At 36.3% G+C, this 20,842-nt stretch overlaps 1 protein-coding gene across 1 annotated transcript in view; it reads left to right on the forward strand.

The window, feature by feature from the left end:
* TMEM260 (transmembrane protein 260) overlaps positions 1-20,842 on the forward strand; it is a 67,970-nt gene that overhangs the window by 8,606 nt on the left and 38,522 nt on the right. The window contains exons 4-5 of the mRNA XM_023627787.2: positions 16,553-16,730; positions 17,907-18,020. Coding sequence (XP_023483555.1) covers positions 16,553-16,730; positions 17,907-18,020 — 292 coding nt within the window. The remainder of the gene's footprint in view (positions 1-16,552; positions 16,731-17,906; positions 18,021-20,842) is intronic.

Raw genomic sequence — 20,842 nt, forward strand, 5'->3', positions numbered from 1 at the left:
ATTTCTGTTTAAATGTGTTGATGTAAAAAGCTCTATTTTTTTCAGTAAACATGACAGACTGAAAGAACAATTTATTCGTTGTTTCCAATTACTATGTAATTTTTGCTTTTCTTGCATCTTTCTCTTGCTTTTAAAAGCTGTGAGATGTCATTAACACTGCCTTTTTTGTCAATCTTTCCTAATGGTTGGCAAGAACTCATTTATGTTTGCTCTGCCCTAATGTAGAAAGCATATGAGTAAAACAGCACATTGAAAGCTGTATGTATCACTTTAGTGTATTGAATTAAAAATAGTAAGATTGTGGCTGTTGTTTCTGTGTATATTTATGTATTGTCCCCTTCGGGGGTATTTTTAAGCATGCATTATATTAAGGGAGTTTAATCTAATACATTTCATTTATATGAAATAGTATTCATTTTATTAATGTGTACATGTGTGCATTCAAGACTATGTAATACAGTTAGTGATTTATAGGAACTAGGAAGTTCTTTTTTAAGGCCATTGAAGTAAATGATTTTTAAGATTGATAGTATGATATTTAAAGTATCATATTTGAAATTCACAAATCCTATTAGTACAAAATAAAAAAGTTGCAGATAATATAAATGACTAATATGAACACCATTTAGTGTTGCCTAGTACTTGAATTTCAAACTTATTTTCTAAGAAATGTCAGACTAGGTCCCATGGACTGAAGAAGGAGGGACTGAAATCTCCATCGTGAGACCTCAGCGTGCTTGCGTTTCCTGTGTTCTGGTGTCGCCAAAAGAGGCTGGGGCATGTTGATAGCATTGTATGAAAGTTCTTTCCCTCAGGGAGGGTTTAAATTGCTGATGATCTCAGATGAGGGCGCACCTGTGTTATTTATTTTGGTAGTTACAGGGTAGGGGGTATATTCTCAACAGGCTTGAGAGCCAGTGCATCCTTTTTAAACTATTGTGGGCCAAAAGGAGCTGCAGAAGGATAGAAGAATTCGTTCGACAGTATTCGTTGAGCACTTATGTGAATTGAAAGTAAAATTGTTTTAGTTTTTATAATCAAAATTCAGTGCTTATTTTGAAGAAAGTAAGACAAAGTCACTAACTATTAAACAGTTTTTCAAATATTTCTTCTAAAAGGCTCTGTTTCAGGAAACTTCCATAAAAAAACTTTCCAGTACCATTAACTTTGTACAATAAGAAATCAGATCTCTTAATGCCAAGCAGGTTACCTAGAATATATGAATATTAATAACAATTAAAGGTATATTGAAACTATGCCTGCTTACTACAAAGAACTTATAAGCAATTTGACTAATATTTAAATCTCTTCTGGCAGATTGTTTTGTGCCAACATTCTATTTATGGGGTATTTTATTCTTTATAAGTTATATATTTCTAAACATTATGCTGCTGCTAAAAATTAATTTGATCACACTTAGAAAAGGAACACTTGATTCTGAGCACTGTGTCTGCCATTCTTATAGCTTCAGCTAGGATTCCATTCAATAAAGAATAGAAAATTAAAATGCCATACCTTAGAGAATGTAGAATCTCCTGCTTAAGAGACATTTGGATTTTCCAGCTCAAAGAGTATTTTAGATTATTGCCGTAGAGAATAATGTGAAGCTCTCCCTAATTTCAGAGGTAACTATGCATAAGTAACAAATAGTCACCCAGTTTTTGTAGTTGGAGAAGAATGGGAAGTACTGGAGCATTAATTTCCATTCAGGAGAATATCTGTCTTGATCCCTGGTTAATTGATCATATATTTCTCTCATACTTGTATTAAAATTGCATTGACTGGGACTGGTTAAGCATATTAAGAGCTCGGTTCATTTGCATTTTCTTATAAGTAGAGGGACATATTAGGCTGAAATAGCAGCACTTCGTTTTGAAGGAAAAAAAGCAGGGCAAAAACTCTTTTTTAAGACTGTGGAGTCTTCTCTGACAGCTAGTCAGAGTTAGAATTAGTTCAAGGGAATGTTAATAATGCACTGCCTGGCCTAATCCCTTTGATATCACCAGGTATCCTCCTGTTCATGGGTTAATTGCTTTAAAAGCGAAGGCAATATTCTGAGCGGTGGGCCGCTTCACCTTTTCACAGCTGTTACCATTGAGTGACAACTAAATCCCATGTGTAAGATGAGGAAGAGCTCAATCTCCAATTGGGAGAAAATTTATGTAAACCACAATCCCTTCAGAATGTGCGGAAGTCATAGACTTTCTTGATTTACTCTGCTTTTCCCAGAAAGCTCTATTGTTCACTTTCCTAAGTCCCATCAACCCTTTGTAGCAGAATATCACAGCGGCAGCAGATAGCTTGAAATATATAAATGCTATCATAGCTCTGATTAATAGCAGTGCTTATGAGTCAAGTCTGATAACAGTGCAGCTCTCCACTCAATTTCAGATACTGCTAATGGAATCTGTCTTCTCCAATTGTAATATGAGAAGGCCTAATTTGCCATGGAGCTTGGAGCTGTCACCAGTAGGGGATTGTGGGGTCAGATGGGAGCTGCCAGGTTTTTGCCCTGCAGCTTGTATCTCTCACTTTGAATAGAGCAGCCCCCTGCCTGCCAGTTAGCTGATAGGCCGCGGTGGGGTTTATGCCACTGTATACAATAGGAAAGGGCTACATAGGCTGACTTTATAATTGTGAAGCTAGCTCATATTTCCACAGCTACTGTGCTGCATAATTTCTAATAAGTGGTTTTAACAAATGTCAGATTATGAAAAGTTTCCTCAATTACAAAAACTTATAAAACATTTAAATTGCTAAATCTGGTTCCTGCCGAGATTTTGCCACCGGAACTAGTCATCAGTCATTATGGCCATAATAATAAATGCATCTATTTCTTAAAAATAAAATTATAGATCATAACTCATAGAGATTTGCAGCTTTTCAAAGCTACAAAAATGGGAAAGTCTTAATGAACTGAAATATTAAGATATATTTCATAACTTTGCATAATAAGACTACTTAGTATTAAATCTCTATTGTTTATTAAGTTGGTTAGCGTTGCTGATGAAAGTAGTGTAATACCCTCATTCTGTTGATTTTCCTTATTTGGATCTTTTAGGTTTACTTCATATACCTTTGGTATTTTAACATTTTAAAAATTATACAGCATCTTCTAAGTTTTGAGTTAAAAAGGACCTGGAGTGATGCCTTGGCCCGTGCCTTTGAGAATAACATGCTGGAATATATTTAACCAATTTCACTTTTGCTACTGAATACAAAATACACTATCAAGATTGAGTAACAAGCTAATCCTGAAGTCTTGTGTTCTTTTAAACATTTCAAGCAAAATTGACAAAAATCTGTAATTTGTGAGTTATTTTAAACTAGGCCCTGCTTTGTGAAGACACTGACTCCCATTGTGCAAGTTATTTGACATACCATGAAAACTTAGTAAAATGTAAATGATGGTGATTCCTATAAAGCCCAATTCGGTGTTTTTCTTTTCGATATTCAGGGATAAGTTGATGGGATATAATAAAATGAATTGTTCTAAACCTTAAATAGCTTTTCTCGTTTATTGGCAAATGCAAAAATCTTACTTCTAATGGAAATTGTGTGATTACATTTTATTTATGGAAGCTATTCGTAATCGTATTCCCTCCGTTTCAGTTGTGCTTTTTTCCCCTTCTAAAGGCTTTTAAATTTTTTCCCCAATTTTATTTAGTGGTTTTAAATCAGGAATAATATTTTGTACTTTTCCTTTTAGTGTACTGATAGTTGGTATTTATGTAGCTGAAAATTCAGGGGAGAACAGTTTTTTCTTTTTGATTGAATCTCGTGAAATAGAACAAAGCTTGGTAGGATTTTATCTGGAGTGAAAGTAAATTTTTATAAAATGTGGGAAAAAGGGCTTACTTGCAAATTTATTAAAGATGGAAATGTTTTACACTTTTTTAGGTGTCATGGTGGTTTCAGAGATATAACTTTAATATACAGGGTCCTAAATTATTGATTTACATTCATTAGGTCTAAACTTGAAAAGAAGAAATTTAGATTCCACTGCTGTCTAAATGGCCACTGACTATAATTTGCCCACAGAGTACCTGGCACATATTAGATGCTCAATATGCATTTGCCGAAAGAGTGTTGAGTGCACTGCCACAGAAAGAGAGTGTTGAGTGGTTTTCTGTCAGTAGCTTAGCTTCCCAGTTTGACCATTCTCCAAATACACTGAAGAGATAAATACATGCATGTTGGTTGTGTGAATGAGCCAGAAGGTAACATTTGTATAATTTTCGTGAATAAGACCCATAAAGATAAGAATTTGGGAGGATGGGGGTGGTAGATTTGCTGTTAATAGTATCCTGCTTTACCATACTTCTTCCCTGAAATCCATTGCAATTTTTTAGTTGTCAATATGAGTTGATAGTAATTTATTTAACAGTAATGCTCAGATGCTGTATTGTGGCCTTCCTACTTGATTCTACTCATTTCAAGTAGGAGTTTTCGGTGTAGACAGAGGGGAGTGTACCCTCCATGTTGGGTTCTTTGCATGCAAGTAGCACAGAAGACAAATAGATTCATGAATTTTATGAGGCACGTCAAATGTGTATTCTGAAAGAATTTCAGGTTTCTGTTATTTGCCTTTTGATTGAGGGTTAGACAAACATGTGACTACACGTGAAAATCAAATACCGTGTAGTGGAAAGAAAAATACGCCTTATCATCAATAGTAAACTTGTGTCAATGGTGTACATTGTAACCTCCTGATTTATCCATTGTGTCAACAGATGGATAGTATTCCATCAGTGAGAAAACCACTGCACAATCAGTACCCGTCTTAGGAATCTTATCTGGGGCTCATGGATTGTGTGGGCCAAAAAGAGAGCAGTTAAGGTTTAAACACAGAATTCTGAGCCTCGCATTTGTTAGGATACTCTTAATGGCATCACATATCCCTTACCCTAGTGGAGAATGGCTGTCATTCGCATTATCTGGGTGAGATTTTAGACATTTGACCACCCTTCTCATACTATCTATCACACTCTTGATGTATCTTTCCTCATTGCCTAACTTCTGTGTTCTCTTGGAATGTGAACTACGTGATTTTAGTGTGAACCCAAATAAAAAGCAATTCGGAAGATTTATTTACTGCAATGTAAAATATAAAATATATTTATTTATATAAAATAAAACATACTTCAATGACTTTTAGATTATTTAGTATTTTGGATCATCGGTATCATTGTTAGTGTGAAACCTTGAAAATTGAGCATACCTCTCTAGGAGTGTAAAATCTTGATTTTGATTGTTAGGATTGACATGTGACTCTCTCTTACAATATGGTGGTTATGTTATTAAAATTATCATGGTAATTGTGTTTGAAGTGTGTGATCTTTGTATAGCCTCATAAGACGTTATCTTTCTGTAGTCAGGTTAGATTCTAAAAATACATATTTCATTTGAAGAGCTGTCTCCTTTGACCTCCTTCTTTGAGGCTCTATGAGAATTAGATTGCAAATGGAAAACATTTTTTTCTCATATTATATCTAGCTCATCATAAATGTTCTTAAGTTAAAGTGGAAAATAGTTTAGGCTATTTTGCAATTTTATTAAAGAGTTCTGGTGAAAAGAGTTCTCATTTTGTTCACATCCTCTTTGAATTTCTCTTGTTTTTCTCCAGTTTATTAGTTTTGTTGAAGTAATAAACTGAAGAAAAACAATTTTTATCAATTTTATCAATTTCAATGGAAGAATGTATGTCTTTTAATTTTAATGAGCTAATTTTAAGATGCCACTTTAGTACATTAAGTGTAAATAAATAAATTTATTAATTCCTTAGTAGCTTTTTAAAAAAAATAATAATTTCTTGGGGCTGGCCCCGTGGCCGAGTGGTTAAGTTTGCCTGCTCCACTTTGGCAGCCCAGGGTTTTGCCGGTTGGGATCCTAGGCACGGACCTAGTACCGCTCATGAAGCCATGCTGAGGTGGTGTCCTACACAGCACAACCAGAAGGACCTACAACTAGAATAGACAACTATGTACTGCGGGGCTTTGGGGAGAAGAAGAAGAAGAGAAAAAAAGGTGGGCAAGAGATGTTAGCTCAGGTGCCAATCTTTAAAAAAAGTAAATAATTTCTTAAGTATATTTATTTAAAAAAAAAAACGGAAATTGAAAGTAGGACTCCTGGATTGCCAAGAAAAAATGCAATGGTGCTTTTGATTATGTCATTTTTGTTTGAAAAAAAAATCAGACTTAGTCTACAGGTACCTGACACTTGTTCTGTCTTATTTGGGAGGTACTTATATTTATAGTCCATCTGTACATTAGACTTTATGGATGATACCAAACAGCTCATTTTGTGGGCTCAAACCAACAATTTCATTTAAAACTCATGTTTAAATAATAATGTCAGATTGAATATTCCTTCTATATATTTTTACAAGAAAGATTACTTACCAGAAATTTGGGCTATCAATCATTTAATAGTATTTAGGTAGTCAGATTTATGAATAATGTTTCATTCTACCTATGTAATCTAATTCTGCCAAGAAAACTTAAAAAATATGTTGTAGCCTTTTCAGGAAAAAAAAATTGTAGAGTGTGTATTCTGGTTAGAATTATTCCCTGAAAGAGTTAGATTACAACTGATTTGTCTGATCACTTACTCTGGGGCACCTTCATTGAGAGGTATCGTCATGGGCCAAATTCAAGACAGTGGATTAATTGGAGGCTCTAGGAATTCTGTAGATTCATTGGACTCATAGCTTCTTAAAAAAACTGATAAATAACCAGATAATAAGTGCTTGCTCAGTCACCTCATTTGCTTAATGCAGTTAAGACTAGATTCACCTTCAGACACACGCATCAACGTCTTTGCAGCATCACCTATGTAAGTTGTCTTTTTCTATCTCAGATTTGCAGTGCCTTGTTCATATGGAAGGTTCATTGATATTTAGCTCAGTAAGACTTAAGGTGGAAACCTTGAGGTATTTTGTTTGAAATTTCACAAAAATTTGAGAAAATGTAAGAGATATTCTTTACACATCAGTATGTGAAAGGCAATATGAGTAACTATGAACATTCTATATTTTTTTATTCCCTTTGAAATATTTATGTTATAGATAAGGAATAAATCAAGTAATATGAAAAAAAATGCTTAAGTAAATTTTTGTTTCTGTATTCTTGCCAAAATAATATTTAAATACTTAAAGTACAGAATGATGAAATGATTATTCCTTAGTTTCTGTAAGCTATATCCATATGGACATGACTTTATTTTTAAAAAATCAATGTAACAAAATCAAATGAATCCTTTAATTTTTTCCTTAATTTCATTTGTTACTAAGATACCGCTTTTATAACAGTAAAGGGCAGCAAAGATAAAGGACATAGTTCTTAAAAGAAGCAAAATTTACTCCAATACCAAGACATCTTTTCTTTCCATTTTCAAAAAAAGATTAGTTTCTAAATAATAGCTTAAGTAATTTTATAAAGCATTATTTGGAAATGGTTGGATTTAAGTTGAGGTAACTAGAAACCATTGTATTTGGAGAGCATTAAAAACTAAAGATGAAGTATGTCTGAAATAAAATAGGTAGGAAAACATTTAGTTTTAAAAAATCAGATAGCTTTTCTAGGGACACCCACATACACACATAAGTATGTATATGTAAACTGAGCTGTCCTTTTAGTTTTAAAAAGGCGCTAATATGCTGGCATGGCTATCCAGTGGTATCAATAGTTCAAAAATAATTCTATTGGTTTTGTAATACATTATTTAGAGAATTTTAAGTTCCTCAAATCTGGTTTCCTTATTGTGTTTTGATTAGGTTACAGTTAAAAATTTCTATTCTTCAGGATCATGTTTTTTTAGAAATATAGAAAAAACTGTCTATTCAGTACCCATTCAATACCTTTGATTTAATGAATGTCTGAAGGAGTGGCAACTACGCTAGTCTTAGCGAAAGTACTTCTGGGAATCTTCCTGGAAAGGAGATGCCTATGCTGAGTTGTAGGCAATAAGTGGGAGCTGGCCAAGTGAAGGCAAAACAGTGCTCCGGACATAGGGACGCTCATGTGCACAGAAACCCAGAGGTGGAGGAGAAACAGCTTGTTAGTACAGGAACTTGCAAGTCATTTAGTGTTGCTGGAACACCATGTTATGATAGGTGTGTCAAAAGAGATAGGTTATGTCAAAAAATGAAGCTACGAGTGGGCTGAGACCAGATCATAAAAGGACTTGTCTATTGTGATGAGGAGCTTGTAATATGATTCATGATCAAAGAGGAGTCCTTAAGGGGTTGAAGGCAGAAAAGTGCAAGGTGAGATGTTTTAGATGCCTTACCCTGGTGGCAGCGGTGGGCCTCGGACTGGAGTCAGAGAGCACACAAAGCTGTGTGATGAGAATAGCTGAGACAAGGCAGTGGTGGAATGGGTGCAGAGAAGAGAATGAGTTTTTAAAATGTTTATGAAGTAAAATTGGCAAGATGTGGTATGTTCACCATGGGAAGGAGCTTTGATGATGACTCCTAGGTGTCTTAACTCAAACTAGGTAGATAATGAAAGTCAGTAAGAGAGAACCCAGGAGCAGGAAGCATTTTAGGGAAGAGGATGAGAAATTTTGACATTGAGGTTCTGTGGGACATCCAGAGGTGGGGTGGCTTTGTGGTGAGGAGTACAACTGTCAGGTGGAGACATGTAAGTCTGAAACAAGCGAGAGGCAGTGCTGCGGACAGATTTGGTTTTTCAGTTTGTGGTTGACATCAAGGTGGTGGATAAAAGCCACCCAGGCAGAGTAGGTGGAGTGAGAACAACAATTGCCTGAGAATGAAATCCTGGGAAACACTGGCTTTAAAGAAGTTAACGGAAGAGGAGGAGCTATTTGGAGAGAACACAGGAGGGAGATCCAGGGCCACAGTAGGAAAGCCGGAGGGATGTGGGGGTCCCTGATGTCAACTCAGCAGAGTGATCAACGCAGCAGAGAGGTCTGGAAGCCTGTTGTGTTTGGCAGGTCGCTGGTCACTGGGTGCTAATTTGGCAGAGTGCTAGGCAGAGAAGAGAGGGTGGAGGCTGCAGATGTGGACAGCGTGAGGCTAACACTGAGCCTGGCAGTGACGCTGCAGCTTGCCTTCGTGAAATCATCCATGGTGTCAGCTTGCTTTTGTCGTTTATCTCTGCCTCAGTAAGGTGAAAGGAAGCATGCTCAGATGATGGAATATGCCTTGAACAGTGTGATGAGGCTGCTTACCTATAGAGTCAGCGAATGAGTTGAAGACCTCCGAAGTCTTCAGAAAGTCCTCACCCTTACCATTGTGACATCATCCTTTGACTCGTCAACAGGTCGGAGACTCAGCCTGCGGTGTAGTGATGGGGGGCATCACGTCTCCCTGTTAGCCTGCATGTGATGTGGCACAGGGCCACACACCTGTCTTCCTACGTTGCACTCACGCTGCACTTATTAACGTGTGATGTACTGCTTGTCTTTCAGGACAGATACTTAATTTTAATGAAAATCTTGTGATTTGGAGAAGAGCTTTATTAAACTCTTTTCTATCAGGGGCTGGTTCAACAGTAGAGTCCACTCTTGCTTAATGGGTCTATTCCACCCTTTAACAATTTGATGTCCCTTTCTCCAACCCACTTTCCACTCCCTGGCATGACTTCAGCCTTCAGTTCACTCATTTCCTTGATGCCTGTACACTTGTCTTCATTTAAATGAGACCTGGAACCCTTTGCTCATCCTTTTTATCTCCTCCGTCAGCCCCCTGCTGGCTTTACTTCCTTCCCTATGCGATGTAGGCCCTGTGGCTCCTTACTTGAACTCCCTTTCCCTCTTCTCCTTCTGTCCTACTCACCTAGTAAGGCCCCTAACCCTGGGTCAGTCCAACCTCTCCAAGCTTGGCTCAGGCTGCTGCAGACGTTTCCACAGGCGTGCAGACTGATGCTGCTGCTGCATATCCACCGTCTCTGCAGTCTCCAGCCTCAGCTGAGCATCTCTTGCTTCCTACAAATCCTTGTTGTGTATCCCTCCTCAGTTTGTGGAGTTTCCACGACAGATGGTTTAGATTATCTCTACTTTTCTTGATTCACTAGTGTATATGTTACATAGTTGGTGAATGTTGATTAATTCTGAATCTTAGCATAAAGCAAACTTTTACAGGCAGTCTGTTAAAATATGTGCATTTTAAGGGACATTCACAGTTTGATTTATAAAAGGCTGTTGAAATCAAAGAAAACTCATACAGACTGAGCCTATATACCTTATTTTATGGAGAACATAAATAGCAAAACAATGAGGCCTTCAAAATGTTTCATATTCTACATACTCTCTTTATAGGTGCACACTGACTTTCTGCTCTTAGGCATACTGCCCTCTCTTCTATTTTGCACAAAGCTCTGACAACTTCAGCATTTGTTTTCAGAATTTCCTCACATGGTTTCCCTTGAAAACTTAATAGAAATAATAAAGAGGGAAATCCAGTTGTTTCGGTCAGGATTCTTGGTTGCAAGCAATTGATTCCAGCAGTTCAGCAGAGAAGAAATGTATTGAAAGGAAGCTGGGAAGAATCCTACAACTCAATGATAAAAAGCCAACCCAATTTAAAAAATGAGCAAAGGATCTGAATTTCTCCAAGGAAGATATACTAATAGCCAATAAGCACTTGAAAAGATGCTCGACATCATTAACCATTAGGGAAATGCAAATCAAAACCTCAGTGAGAAACCGCTTCATACCATTAGGATGGCTAGACTCAAAAAGTCGGATAACAGGTGTTCACTAGGTTGTGGAGAAATCAGCACCATCATCCACTGCTGGTGGGAGTGTATAATTGTGCAGCCATGTTGGAAAACAGTCTATCAGCTCCTCAAACAATTAAACAGAGTTGCCATATGACCTGGCAGTTCCACTCCTAGCTAGATACCCAAGAGAAATGAAAACATATGTCCTCACAAAAACTTGTTCATGGATGTTTATAGCAGCATTATTTGTAATAGCCAAAAGGTGGAAACAACCCAAATATCCATCAGTGGAAGAATGGATAAGCAAAATGTGGTAAATCTATATAGTGGAATATTAATTCAGCTATAAAAAGGAATGAAATACTTATACGTGCTACAAGTTGGATGAACCTAGAAAACACTGTGCTAAGTAAAAGAAGTCAGTCACAAAAGTCCACATGTTATATGATTACATTCATGTGAAAGTCCAGAAGAAGGAAATCTATAGAGACAGAAAGTAGACTAGTGGTTGTTTAAACCTGGGGTGGGGTTAGGGATGGGAGTAGGGAGGTGACAGCTAAACAGGATGGGGTTTGTTTTTGAGGTGATGAAAATATTATAAAATTGACTGGTGAGCCAGCCCTGATGGCCTAGCAGTTAAGGTTTGGTGCATTCCGCTTTGGCGGCCTGGGTTCAGTTCCAGGATGTGGAACCACACCACTCGTCTGTCAGTAGCCATGCTGTGGTGGCCGCTCACATAGAGGAGCTAGAAGAATTTACAACTATACACAACCATGTACTGAGGCTTGGTGGGGGGGATGGAAGAAAAAGGAGGAAGATTGGTAACAGATACTGGCTTAGAATGAATCTTCCCCTGCAAAAAAAAAAAAAAAATTGTGGTGATGGTTGCATATCTGTAAATACACCAAAAATCTTTAATTGTACATTTTAAATGGGTGAATTTTATGATATGTGAATTATATATCAGTAAAACTGTCTTTTTTACAAAAGGAAACTTTCAATTCTAGAATTGTAAAAAGAAAGAGGAAAAGAAGGAAGTTGGAGAGCTTGCAGAATTTCTAGGAGGGCTGGCTTACCAGGCTCTGAGCCTGAAACATCTGGAGTTCTAGGCAGGTATGTTCTAGTGAAACCACCACCGCTGCCATCTCTGGACACTGGACACCCCAGCTTCCACCTCCAGCACTGACCTGGATTCTGAATATTGCCCCTGAAAGTCTGCCATCATCGTCTATGGAAATGACACATTAATGCCACCAGCCATGTCTCAGTAGGTTCTGCCCCATCCCTGCTTCTTTGCCTCAGGAGTTTCCAATTCAAAGAATGGAGCAGGTGCTTCTGGTAGGCAGAGCCCAGGACCTACACTCATGCTCTACCTGCAAGGAAGACCGGAAAGTATCTTGTGTTTTCAGTGGTGTAATAGGAGGGGGCTGTGCCTCATAAACTGGGCATCCCTCAAGCGTAGAAAGGGACTTTACATGGTGAGTAGCAAAGCAAAAACCGAAAGATCCACTACTCTTTTTGTCTTCAATTTATATTAGGATTGCAACCCAAATTCCTATAGACTTAGTCTGATTTCTAAGCAAGCTCATTTGAGATGCTAAAAAGATCAAGATTATAGGTTTGATTTCTGTTACTGGTTTTATAATCAGTTGGTTGCCTTCTCTTTTATAACCTTACCCAGCAGTCTTAGAAATTATTTCCTGATATCAAGGAGAATCAGATGAAAGAGTATATGGATTATTCATTGCAAAACCATTCTGACTTGGGTGGGGGTGGGGGTGGGGGTGGAGAAAATTCAGATTGTACTCCTTGCTGATGTGGGATCAGTCTTCAATAAAATGCTAATGCATGTAACTATGTGTAATAGGCTCAGGTGACTGGATAGATTTTATCACTGAAGTTGATAATTTTACCTTTCTCTCTTCAATTTTTAAAGCCTTATGAAATATTTGGAAAGGCAGTTAATATAGTTCATAATTTCAATAATTAGTGTCAATAATTCAAACACTTTGGGATGTCTTCTGAAGCATAATAACTTGTTAAAAATCATTGTAGGTTAGTGAGTTTTCTTCCTGAGGATTCTACATATCAGGACTTTCTTCTCAATTCTCCTTAATTAACTGTCTCATGGTTTTAAACTTTGACCTATTTCCCTTTCAAAAAAAAGGTTAAAATCAGTCTTGAGAGATGTTAAATATAATTCAAGCTGGTAGTGTGTTGTTTTGATAAAGTAAAAATAAATACAATTCTAATAATCTATAAAACTTCTATTCTTCACTCCAGGATGTACATATTTAACCAAGTAAAAATACAGTATATCATTAATCTAGAATAAATTATTTGACATTAAGATTAAATAACCATCATTTACCCCATGCTGTAATGGGACTAAATGGCTAGACTAACGATTTGAATCCTGGTTCTGCCACTTAAATGCCATAGGACCTTGGAAAAATTACTTGACCTCTGTGGGCCTCAGTTTCTTCATTTGAAAAAAGAAGATAAATGGCATCCACTCATAGGGTTATTGTAAAAATTAAATGAATTACTATAAGGAAAGCACTTAGAAGAATATCTGACGCATGGCAGGCAAAACTCAATAAATGTTAGCAAATTATTATCTCAGGAATATGTTGATTTATTTTGTTAACTTTTTTTTTTCCTTTTTCTCCACAAAGCCCCCCCAGTACATAGTTGTATATTCTTCTTTGTGGGTCCTTCTAGTTGTGGCATGTGGGACACTGCCTCAGCGTGGTTTGATGAGCAGTGCCATGTCCGCGCCCAGGATTCGAACCAACGAAACACTGGGCCGCCTGCAGCGGAGCGCGCAAACTTAACCACTCGGCCGTGGGGCCAGCCCCTATTTTGTTAACTTTTTATTTTGACTTAACTTCAGATTTATAGCAAAGTAGCTAGAATAGCCCACTCTGTATACCCTTCACGCAGGTTCCTCACAAGTTAATATTTCACCACATTTGCTTATTCTTGACCCTGTGCATATGTGTGTTGTTTTGTTTTGTTTTTAACCATTTAACAGTAAGCTGCAGTCATGGTCCCCTTTTACCTTTAAGTGCTTCCGAGTATGTTTCTTTAAAACAAGGACATTTTCCTACATATCCACAGTGCAGGTCTCAGGAAATCATCATTGATACAACATTGTTATCTGATCTTCAGACCTGCTTCAGTTTTGCCACTTGTCCCAATAATGCACTTTATAGCAGAAGGAAATCCCAAATCACGCCTTTAATTCTCTTGTCATATCCCTTTTGTCTTCTTAATCTGGAGCAGTTCTTCATGATTTTTTTTTTGGTCTTTCTAGACCTTGACATTTTTTGATATATCCAGGCCAGTTATTTGGCAGAATGTCCTTCAATTTGAGTTTGTTGTTTCTTCATGCTTAGATTCAGGTAATGCATTTTTGGCAGGAATGCCATAGAAATGATGCTGTGTTCTTTTCATTGGAATAGGTCAGGAAGCATATGATGTTTATCCTATTGCTGGGCTGTTAACTTTGATCATGTGGTTGAGATTGCGTCTGCCACCTTTGCCACTGTAAGGCTAACATTTTTCCGTTTTAATTAATCTGTTTATAAAGAGATACCTTTAGACTATGTACGTATTTCTGTTACTGCAAAACTTTAGCCCACTAGTTTGGTATCCATCGATGATTATCATGATGGTTGTCAAATGGTGATTTCTGATGCCATCCCTTCTTCTACAGTTGTTAGTTACTAGTTAACTTTCTATGGACGTTCCCGTCTCCTCCGTGTATGTGCATCAGTATAGCTTCATGGGTTTTTGTTTATTCATTGGGTTACACTCTATTACTATAATTATTTTGGTGGTCAAGTTATCCCCAGTTTGGCCTGTGAGAGCCCCTTTCAGCTACCTCCTGGGTCCTGTTGTCATATCCCTGTTTGAGCACTTCCTTACTTTCTGGCACAAGATGTTTTGGATTCATTTTTTACTTGAGCTCCCTCAGCCCTGGAATCAGTCCTTTCTCCAAGAATGCTAATTTATGTTTTAAGTAGAGGGGGGAATCTTGTATCTTATGCTGACTTCCCAAAGTAATATTCACAGATGAACTTAGAAGTTCTGTTAAAAATGTTACTAATGCTTTAAGATTAATTCATTCTCTCATTCACTGTTTCCTTTCTGTGCTTGGGGCTAGATGCTTCCAATATAAGTGAAGTTTAACTCCAGTTCACATTTCAAAAACAGCGTCAAAATAATTGTTAAGACAATTAAATGCTGTAGATGTTCAGAGATGGGCTAGAAACCTGGGAATTGAAGAGCAGTTTGAGAAAAGAGTAGAATTTGACTATATGGAAAGGAGCAAAGGGGGCATTCATTTCAGGGGTACAGCATAAGCAAAGGTGTGGTGCTAGGAATAGGCATGTCTTATTAGGGAGTTTTGAGTAGCCTGACTAGTAGATGGAGATAATGTTGGTAATTAGTGACTATGTGGGGTCCAGTTTATTGGGAACCTACATTCCAGGCTGACTCATTTAGAATTTATCCCATAGGCAATGAAGAGTTCTTAAGTTTGGGGCTAGGTAGTCATAAAGAGTATGTTTTAGGAAGTTTAATCTGATGCTATATTGCAGAATAGAGTGGAAAACAGAAGACAAGTTAGGAAACTATTAAAATAATTGAATCTAAGGCAGTAGGAATACAAATTGAAATAAATTTGGAAAGTACTTTGGAAGGAAGAAATGATTTTAGTGTGTTGAATCAGGATGACTGGGAGAATGAGGGCCTCTGAAATAAGTAGGAAACTGATGATTTTTATAAGGGAAAGAAAACAGGAACAATTGCAAAGAGAAACTCAAAAGAAAACATGTTTGATGATACTCAAATTTTTATTTTAACTTTTCTATAGCAGTTGGTTAAAAGCCATAGAATTACTCCGTAACTTTTTATACAAAACAATGTAGTTAAAAAGTAATGACATGGGGCCATATAATACCCTAATTATTAGACACAGTAATGCTTTCTGAATTTCATAACACTTGTTAGAAATAGATATTCAGTAATAGCTTTAATTTTCTTGTTTTTAGATTTATAGTGAAATATAAAGTTGTTTTGGTTTGATATGCTCTGGTATATTCAGCCACATTACCAGTCTCAAATCATATCTCTGAACCAAGATCCAGATTCCTGATTGATTTGAAATATATGGCTCTTGTTGGCATTTTGGGGTGAGAAATTTGTTTCCAAGTATAGCATTTGATTCTTTTTGTGTTATTAAAACTCACATTCTCATCTGTCTCTTTAAAAAATATATCATTTTTAACTTCAACTTTGTGTGAAGAAGAAATCATCAGAAACTAAGAGCTTAAAAAATCTTAACATCACCACATATTGTAACCTTTGCCATGTGCTGGGAGGTAATTGTAGAAAGTACCTAGATCCAAACTTCCACAAGAAGTGAGAATGAATGTTCTTGAATAGGTATCTTGCCATTTCATTAATTTCTACAACTAAACGTATTTCAGCATTCACCAGACCATCATTATTCTTCATAGATGCAGCAAGAAAAATGACATAGGTTTGTTATCTCTCTGGCTGCTATCTCTTCAGGCTTTCTGAATTGGCTTGAATCCTAGAGGTTAGATCTGATAACTAAACCTCCTTCAGTCCACAGGATTCCAGCAGGGTTGTTTGTTTGTTTGTTAATAGGTTAATATATGAACTTCCTAATTAAAATCTTTTGAAAGAAATTTTACGTGAAGTAATGTATTAACCATATAATATGTTGGGATAGTGCTGGGTGACATAATTTCTGCTGCTACAGTTTATAAAAAGGAAAATAAAGTCAGTTCTTTTTGTTGGGAAAGAAGATTTCATGTTATCTGTCTTTGCAGGCTTTCTGGCTCATATGCTGGAGGAATCCTTGCTGCGGGGGTGTTTTCATTTTCTCGTCTAACATGGCAGTGGTCCATTGCAGCAGAGGTTTTTAGCTTAAACAATCTGTTTGTGGGGCTGCTTATGGCTCTTACTGTACATTTTGAGGAGGCAGCAACTGCAGAAGAAAGATCAAAGGTAACCTATTTTGATCAAAGTGAAGTCACTTTTTGTTTTAATTTTTAGACAGATGCTGTATTTCTTTTTAAGTTCGGTTTAGATACTGTTTATCTATTCTGATTACTGTCAAGGTAAACTAGGCATGTTAAGAGAGAAGATATTCTCAGTTCTTTTACTGTGAACCATGAGAGCCTTTATAAAACATGGGACTTTTTTTTTCTCTTAGAGTTCAAAAGTTTTTTGGAGAATGAGAGGATTCTGAAATCCCTTTTGAGTCCTATGGGAAAGACAGGCTTGTTAGATAGTTCCTTCATTGTTTGTGTGTGTGTATGTGTGTGATCTTAAGATGCGAAGCTCTGGATTGACCCTCTCAAATTATATATCATTATGGTACATTGACTTGCTCCTTAATTGCAAAAAGATCAAATTTGTCCTTTTTCTAACTGAAAGGAGAATATCAGATGTAAAAATGACATAGTTTGGAAGAGCTTGCAATGAATTGTAAGGCAAACGCTCGCGTCAGAATCGTCTGAAATGTGAAGGAAGCCTGTCTTCTGAGGGCTTACAGTCTGCGCGTTGGAAAGAGCCGCATCATCCTAGTCTAGGCAGCTTTGTGTCGGTAACGACTACAGAAACACAAGAACATCATGGTTCGTCTGTGGTTTCTGTAAACAGATCTGTGATGCTGTGAAAGTTTATTTTTGGTTTAAAATTAACTTTTTTACTGATTATGAAAATAACGCATGTTCAAAAAAAGCAAAAACACCACCCATGGATAACCAGGTTTCTAATTACAAAGTATTATATTTCATTTATTTAATTTAATAGGAGAAAAGGTAGAAAGAATTGCTGAACTTCAGTTATAAACTTTATTTGAATAAGAATTATGTGATATCCTATTACTTTTAGGACTCATCTAGTCACCATACAGGACTTTCTAAAACTTAGTTTGAAGACAGTCATTTAAGGGCAAACTGCAATGATTTGGTGAGAATGAAAAATATTAATAAAAAATAATGGTGTTAAATATTAGTGACTGTTAAAGCCTGACTTCTTGCATCTGAGAGGTTGATTGTAACCTGCTGGTGGTACAAATACTTGGTTTTGATGTAAAGAATAGCTTTTTACTATTGTGCTTATGTAGAGTTTTGGGTGAATGTTTAGCTTGGATTTTTTTCTTTTATTTATTTTCAGATAGCCAAAATTGGTGCTTTCTGCTGTGGCCTTAGCTTATGTAATCAGCACACAATAGTGCTCTATGTTTTGTGCATAGTACCATGGATTCTCTTTCGACTTTTAAAAGAGAAGGTAGGTCTTTGCATTTTGTAAAAAAAAAATCATAATATTTTATTTAAGCACGATATAGCATTTATGGCATCAGAAAACATGGGGCTTTAATTTTTTTTTAGTTTTATATAAAGCATAAATAACCTTAGGCCCTAACAACATTGACTGAAAAAATTGGATTTACAAAAATTATGCAGTATTGATTGCAGTGGCATCTGGTCTGTTTCATAATTTTCCTATGGATTCTGAACAACAACTTGATGAAAATAGGCTAAAGGGACTTAAAAAAAAATAGCAAATGTCCTCAATGGTTTTATTCTACATTCTACGATGAAGAATAGTGTATTAATAATAGTTCATTCACTCATCCAATTGTTTGTTGAGTGCCTGCTCGGTACCAGCAGCTGCCTCGGTGCTGGAGATTCAGCTCTCAACACAACAGACACCATTGTTGCCATTGTGAAATAAACAATAACATCTCTGGTAAATAACAGTCCTGTTTTCTCAGAACAGATTTTCTTAGAGTTAAAAACGATTTATTTTAGTTTCTTCTTTCTCTGAAAGGAAAAATGATTAGTAATTTAGATGGCGGTATAGAGCAATATAGGAAAATTATTTGTTAGGCAATGGAGACGTAAGGCAAGGAGAAGGCAGGGAGCAGAGTTAGACACTAGTTCTTGGAAAGATAGAAACTCTGTTCTATCAGTCTTCCTCGCAGAGGTTAAAATAGTCCATATACAAAACCAATACTGGAGTCATTTCACTTACTTTATTGTTTGTTTGTTAATTACACCTCAGCCACCTTAGTTTATCATTTCATTATTTGTCACTTATACCCAGCTATAATCAGAATTATATTAAGAAAAACACACATAATAAAATTATTATATAGAAATAGGGAAATAATTATACCAAAGCTTTAGATAATTGTAGTTACTACACTTGAATGCATTTTCTTTCTTAGCTTCTTGGCAACAAAGCAAAAAGGGTAATGTGGAGCTTTTAAAATTCTTTTTATGTGATTAAAAAAAATGAAAAGGAAACATAACAATTGACAGGAAAGACCAACTTTTTCTTGGAACTGAATTCTATTAAGTCAATCATATAAGACCTTATGTAAGGGATGTTAAACAGTGTGACAGGCAGTGTCTTTAATAGTGATTTTATAGAGTTCTTTATATAATTTTTTATTATATAAGCCCTTGGTTAAAAGAATTGAGATACGATATGAAAAAGTATAACTCAGTGAAGACTTTTCTATTGAATACACACCTGAGGAGGCCCAAATATTTTTCTTGTGAATTGATGGATGCACAGATGGAGATGCATATCAGTGCATCCTGATATCAGTCATCTTAGCCAGGCTTCTTTTTTTTCCCTAGTCTTCATTCCTCTTTTAGTTTTTTTTGCAGCTGTATTGAGATATAATTGACATATAATATTGTGTGAGCTTAAAGTATACAATGTGATGATTTAATCTATCTATATTGCAAAATGATTACCACAATAAAGTTAACCAACACCTCCATCACCTCACATAGTTACAATTTTGTGTGTGTGGGTTGAAAACTTTTAAGATCTACTCTCTTAGCATCTTTCAAACATACAATACAGTAGTCATGCATTGCTTAACGAAAGGGGTATGTTCTGAGAAGTGTGTCCTGAGGCGGTTTCATCGTGCGAACATCACGGAGTGTATTTACACAATCCTAGATGGTATAATCTACTACATACCTAAGCTCCATGGTACTAATCTTCTGGGACCACCATTGTATATGTGGTCCATCGTTGACCGAAACGTCATTTTGCAGTGCATGACTATATTGTTAACTATACTCACTATGCTGTACATCACATCCCCAGAACTTATTTGTGTTATAACTGGAAGTTTGTACCCTTTGACCACTTTCACTAATTTCCCTCACCTCTCAGCCCCCACCTCTGGCAACCACCAATCTATGCTGTTTCTATGAATTCCATTTTTTAGATTCTACATATAAGTGAGATCATACAGTAATTATCTTTCTCTGTCTGACTTATTTCATTAACATAATGTTCTCAAGGTCAATACATGTTGTCACAAATGGCAGGATTTCCTTCTTTTATGGCTGAATAATACTCCATTCCACACCACATTTCCTTTTTCTGTTCATATGTTGATAGACGCTTAGGTTGTTTCCACATCTTGGCTTTATTAATAATGCTGCAATGAACATGGGTGTACAGCTGTCTTTTCAAGACAGTGGTATCATTTCCTTTGGATATATACCCAGAAGTGGAATTGCTGGATCATATGGTAGTTATGTTTTTAATTTTCTGAGGAACCACCGTACTGTTTTCCACAGTGACTACACCAATTTACATTCTCACCAACGTTGTGCAATGGCTCCCTTTTCTCCACATCCATGTCAACGCTTACCTCTTGTCTTTTTGATAATAGCCATTCTAACAGGTGTAAGGCTATTCTCATTGTGGTTTTGATTTGCATTTTCCTGATGATTAGTGATGTTGAACACCTTTTCATATATCTGATGGCCATTTGAATATATTTTTTGGAAAAATATCTATTAGGTCCCTTGCCCATTTTTTAGTCAGATTATTTGTTTTTTTGCTGTTGAGTTGTGTGAGTTCCTTATATTTTTCAGATATCAACCCCTTATCAGATATGCAGTTTGCAAATATTTTCTCCTGTAGGTTGCCTTTTTGTCTTGTTGATCATTTCTTTTTTGTACACAAGCTTTTTAGTTTAATGTAGTCCCGTTTGTTATTTTTGCTTTCATAGCTTGTGCTTTTGGTGTCATAGCTAAGAAATCATTGTCATGACAAAGTCAAGGAGCTTTTTT

This window comes from Equus caballus, chromosome 24 (genome assembly GCF_041296265.1).
Source record: "Equus caballus isolate H_3958 breed thoroughbred chromosome 24, TB-T2T, whole genome shotgun sequence".
Lineage (NCBI taxonomy): Eukaryota > Metazoa > Chordata > Mammalia > Perissodactyla > Equidae > Equus > Equus caballus.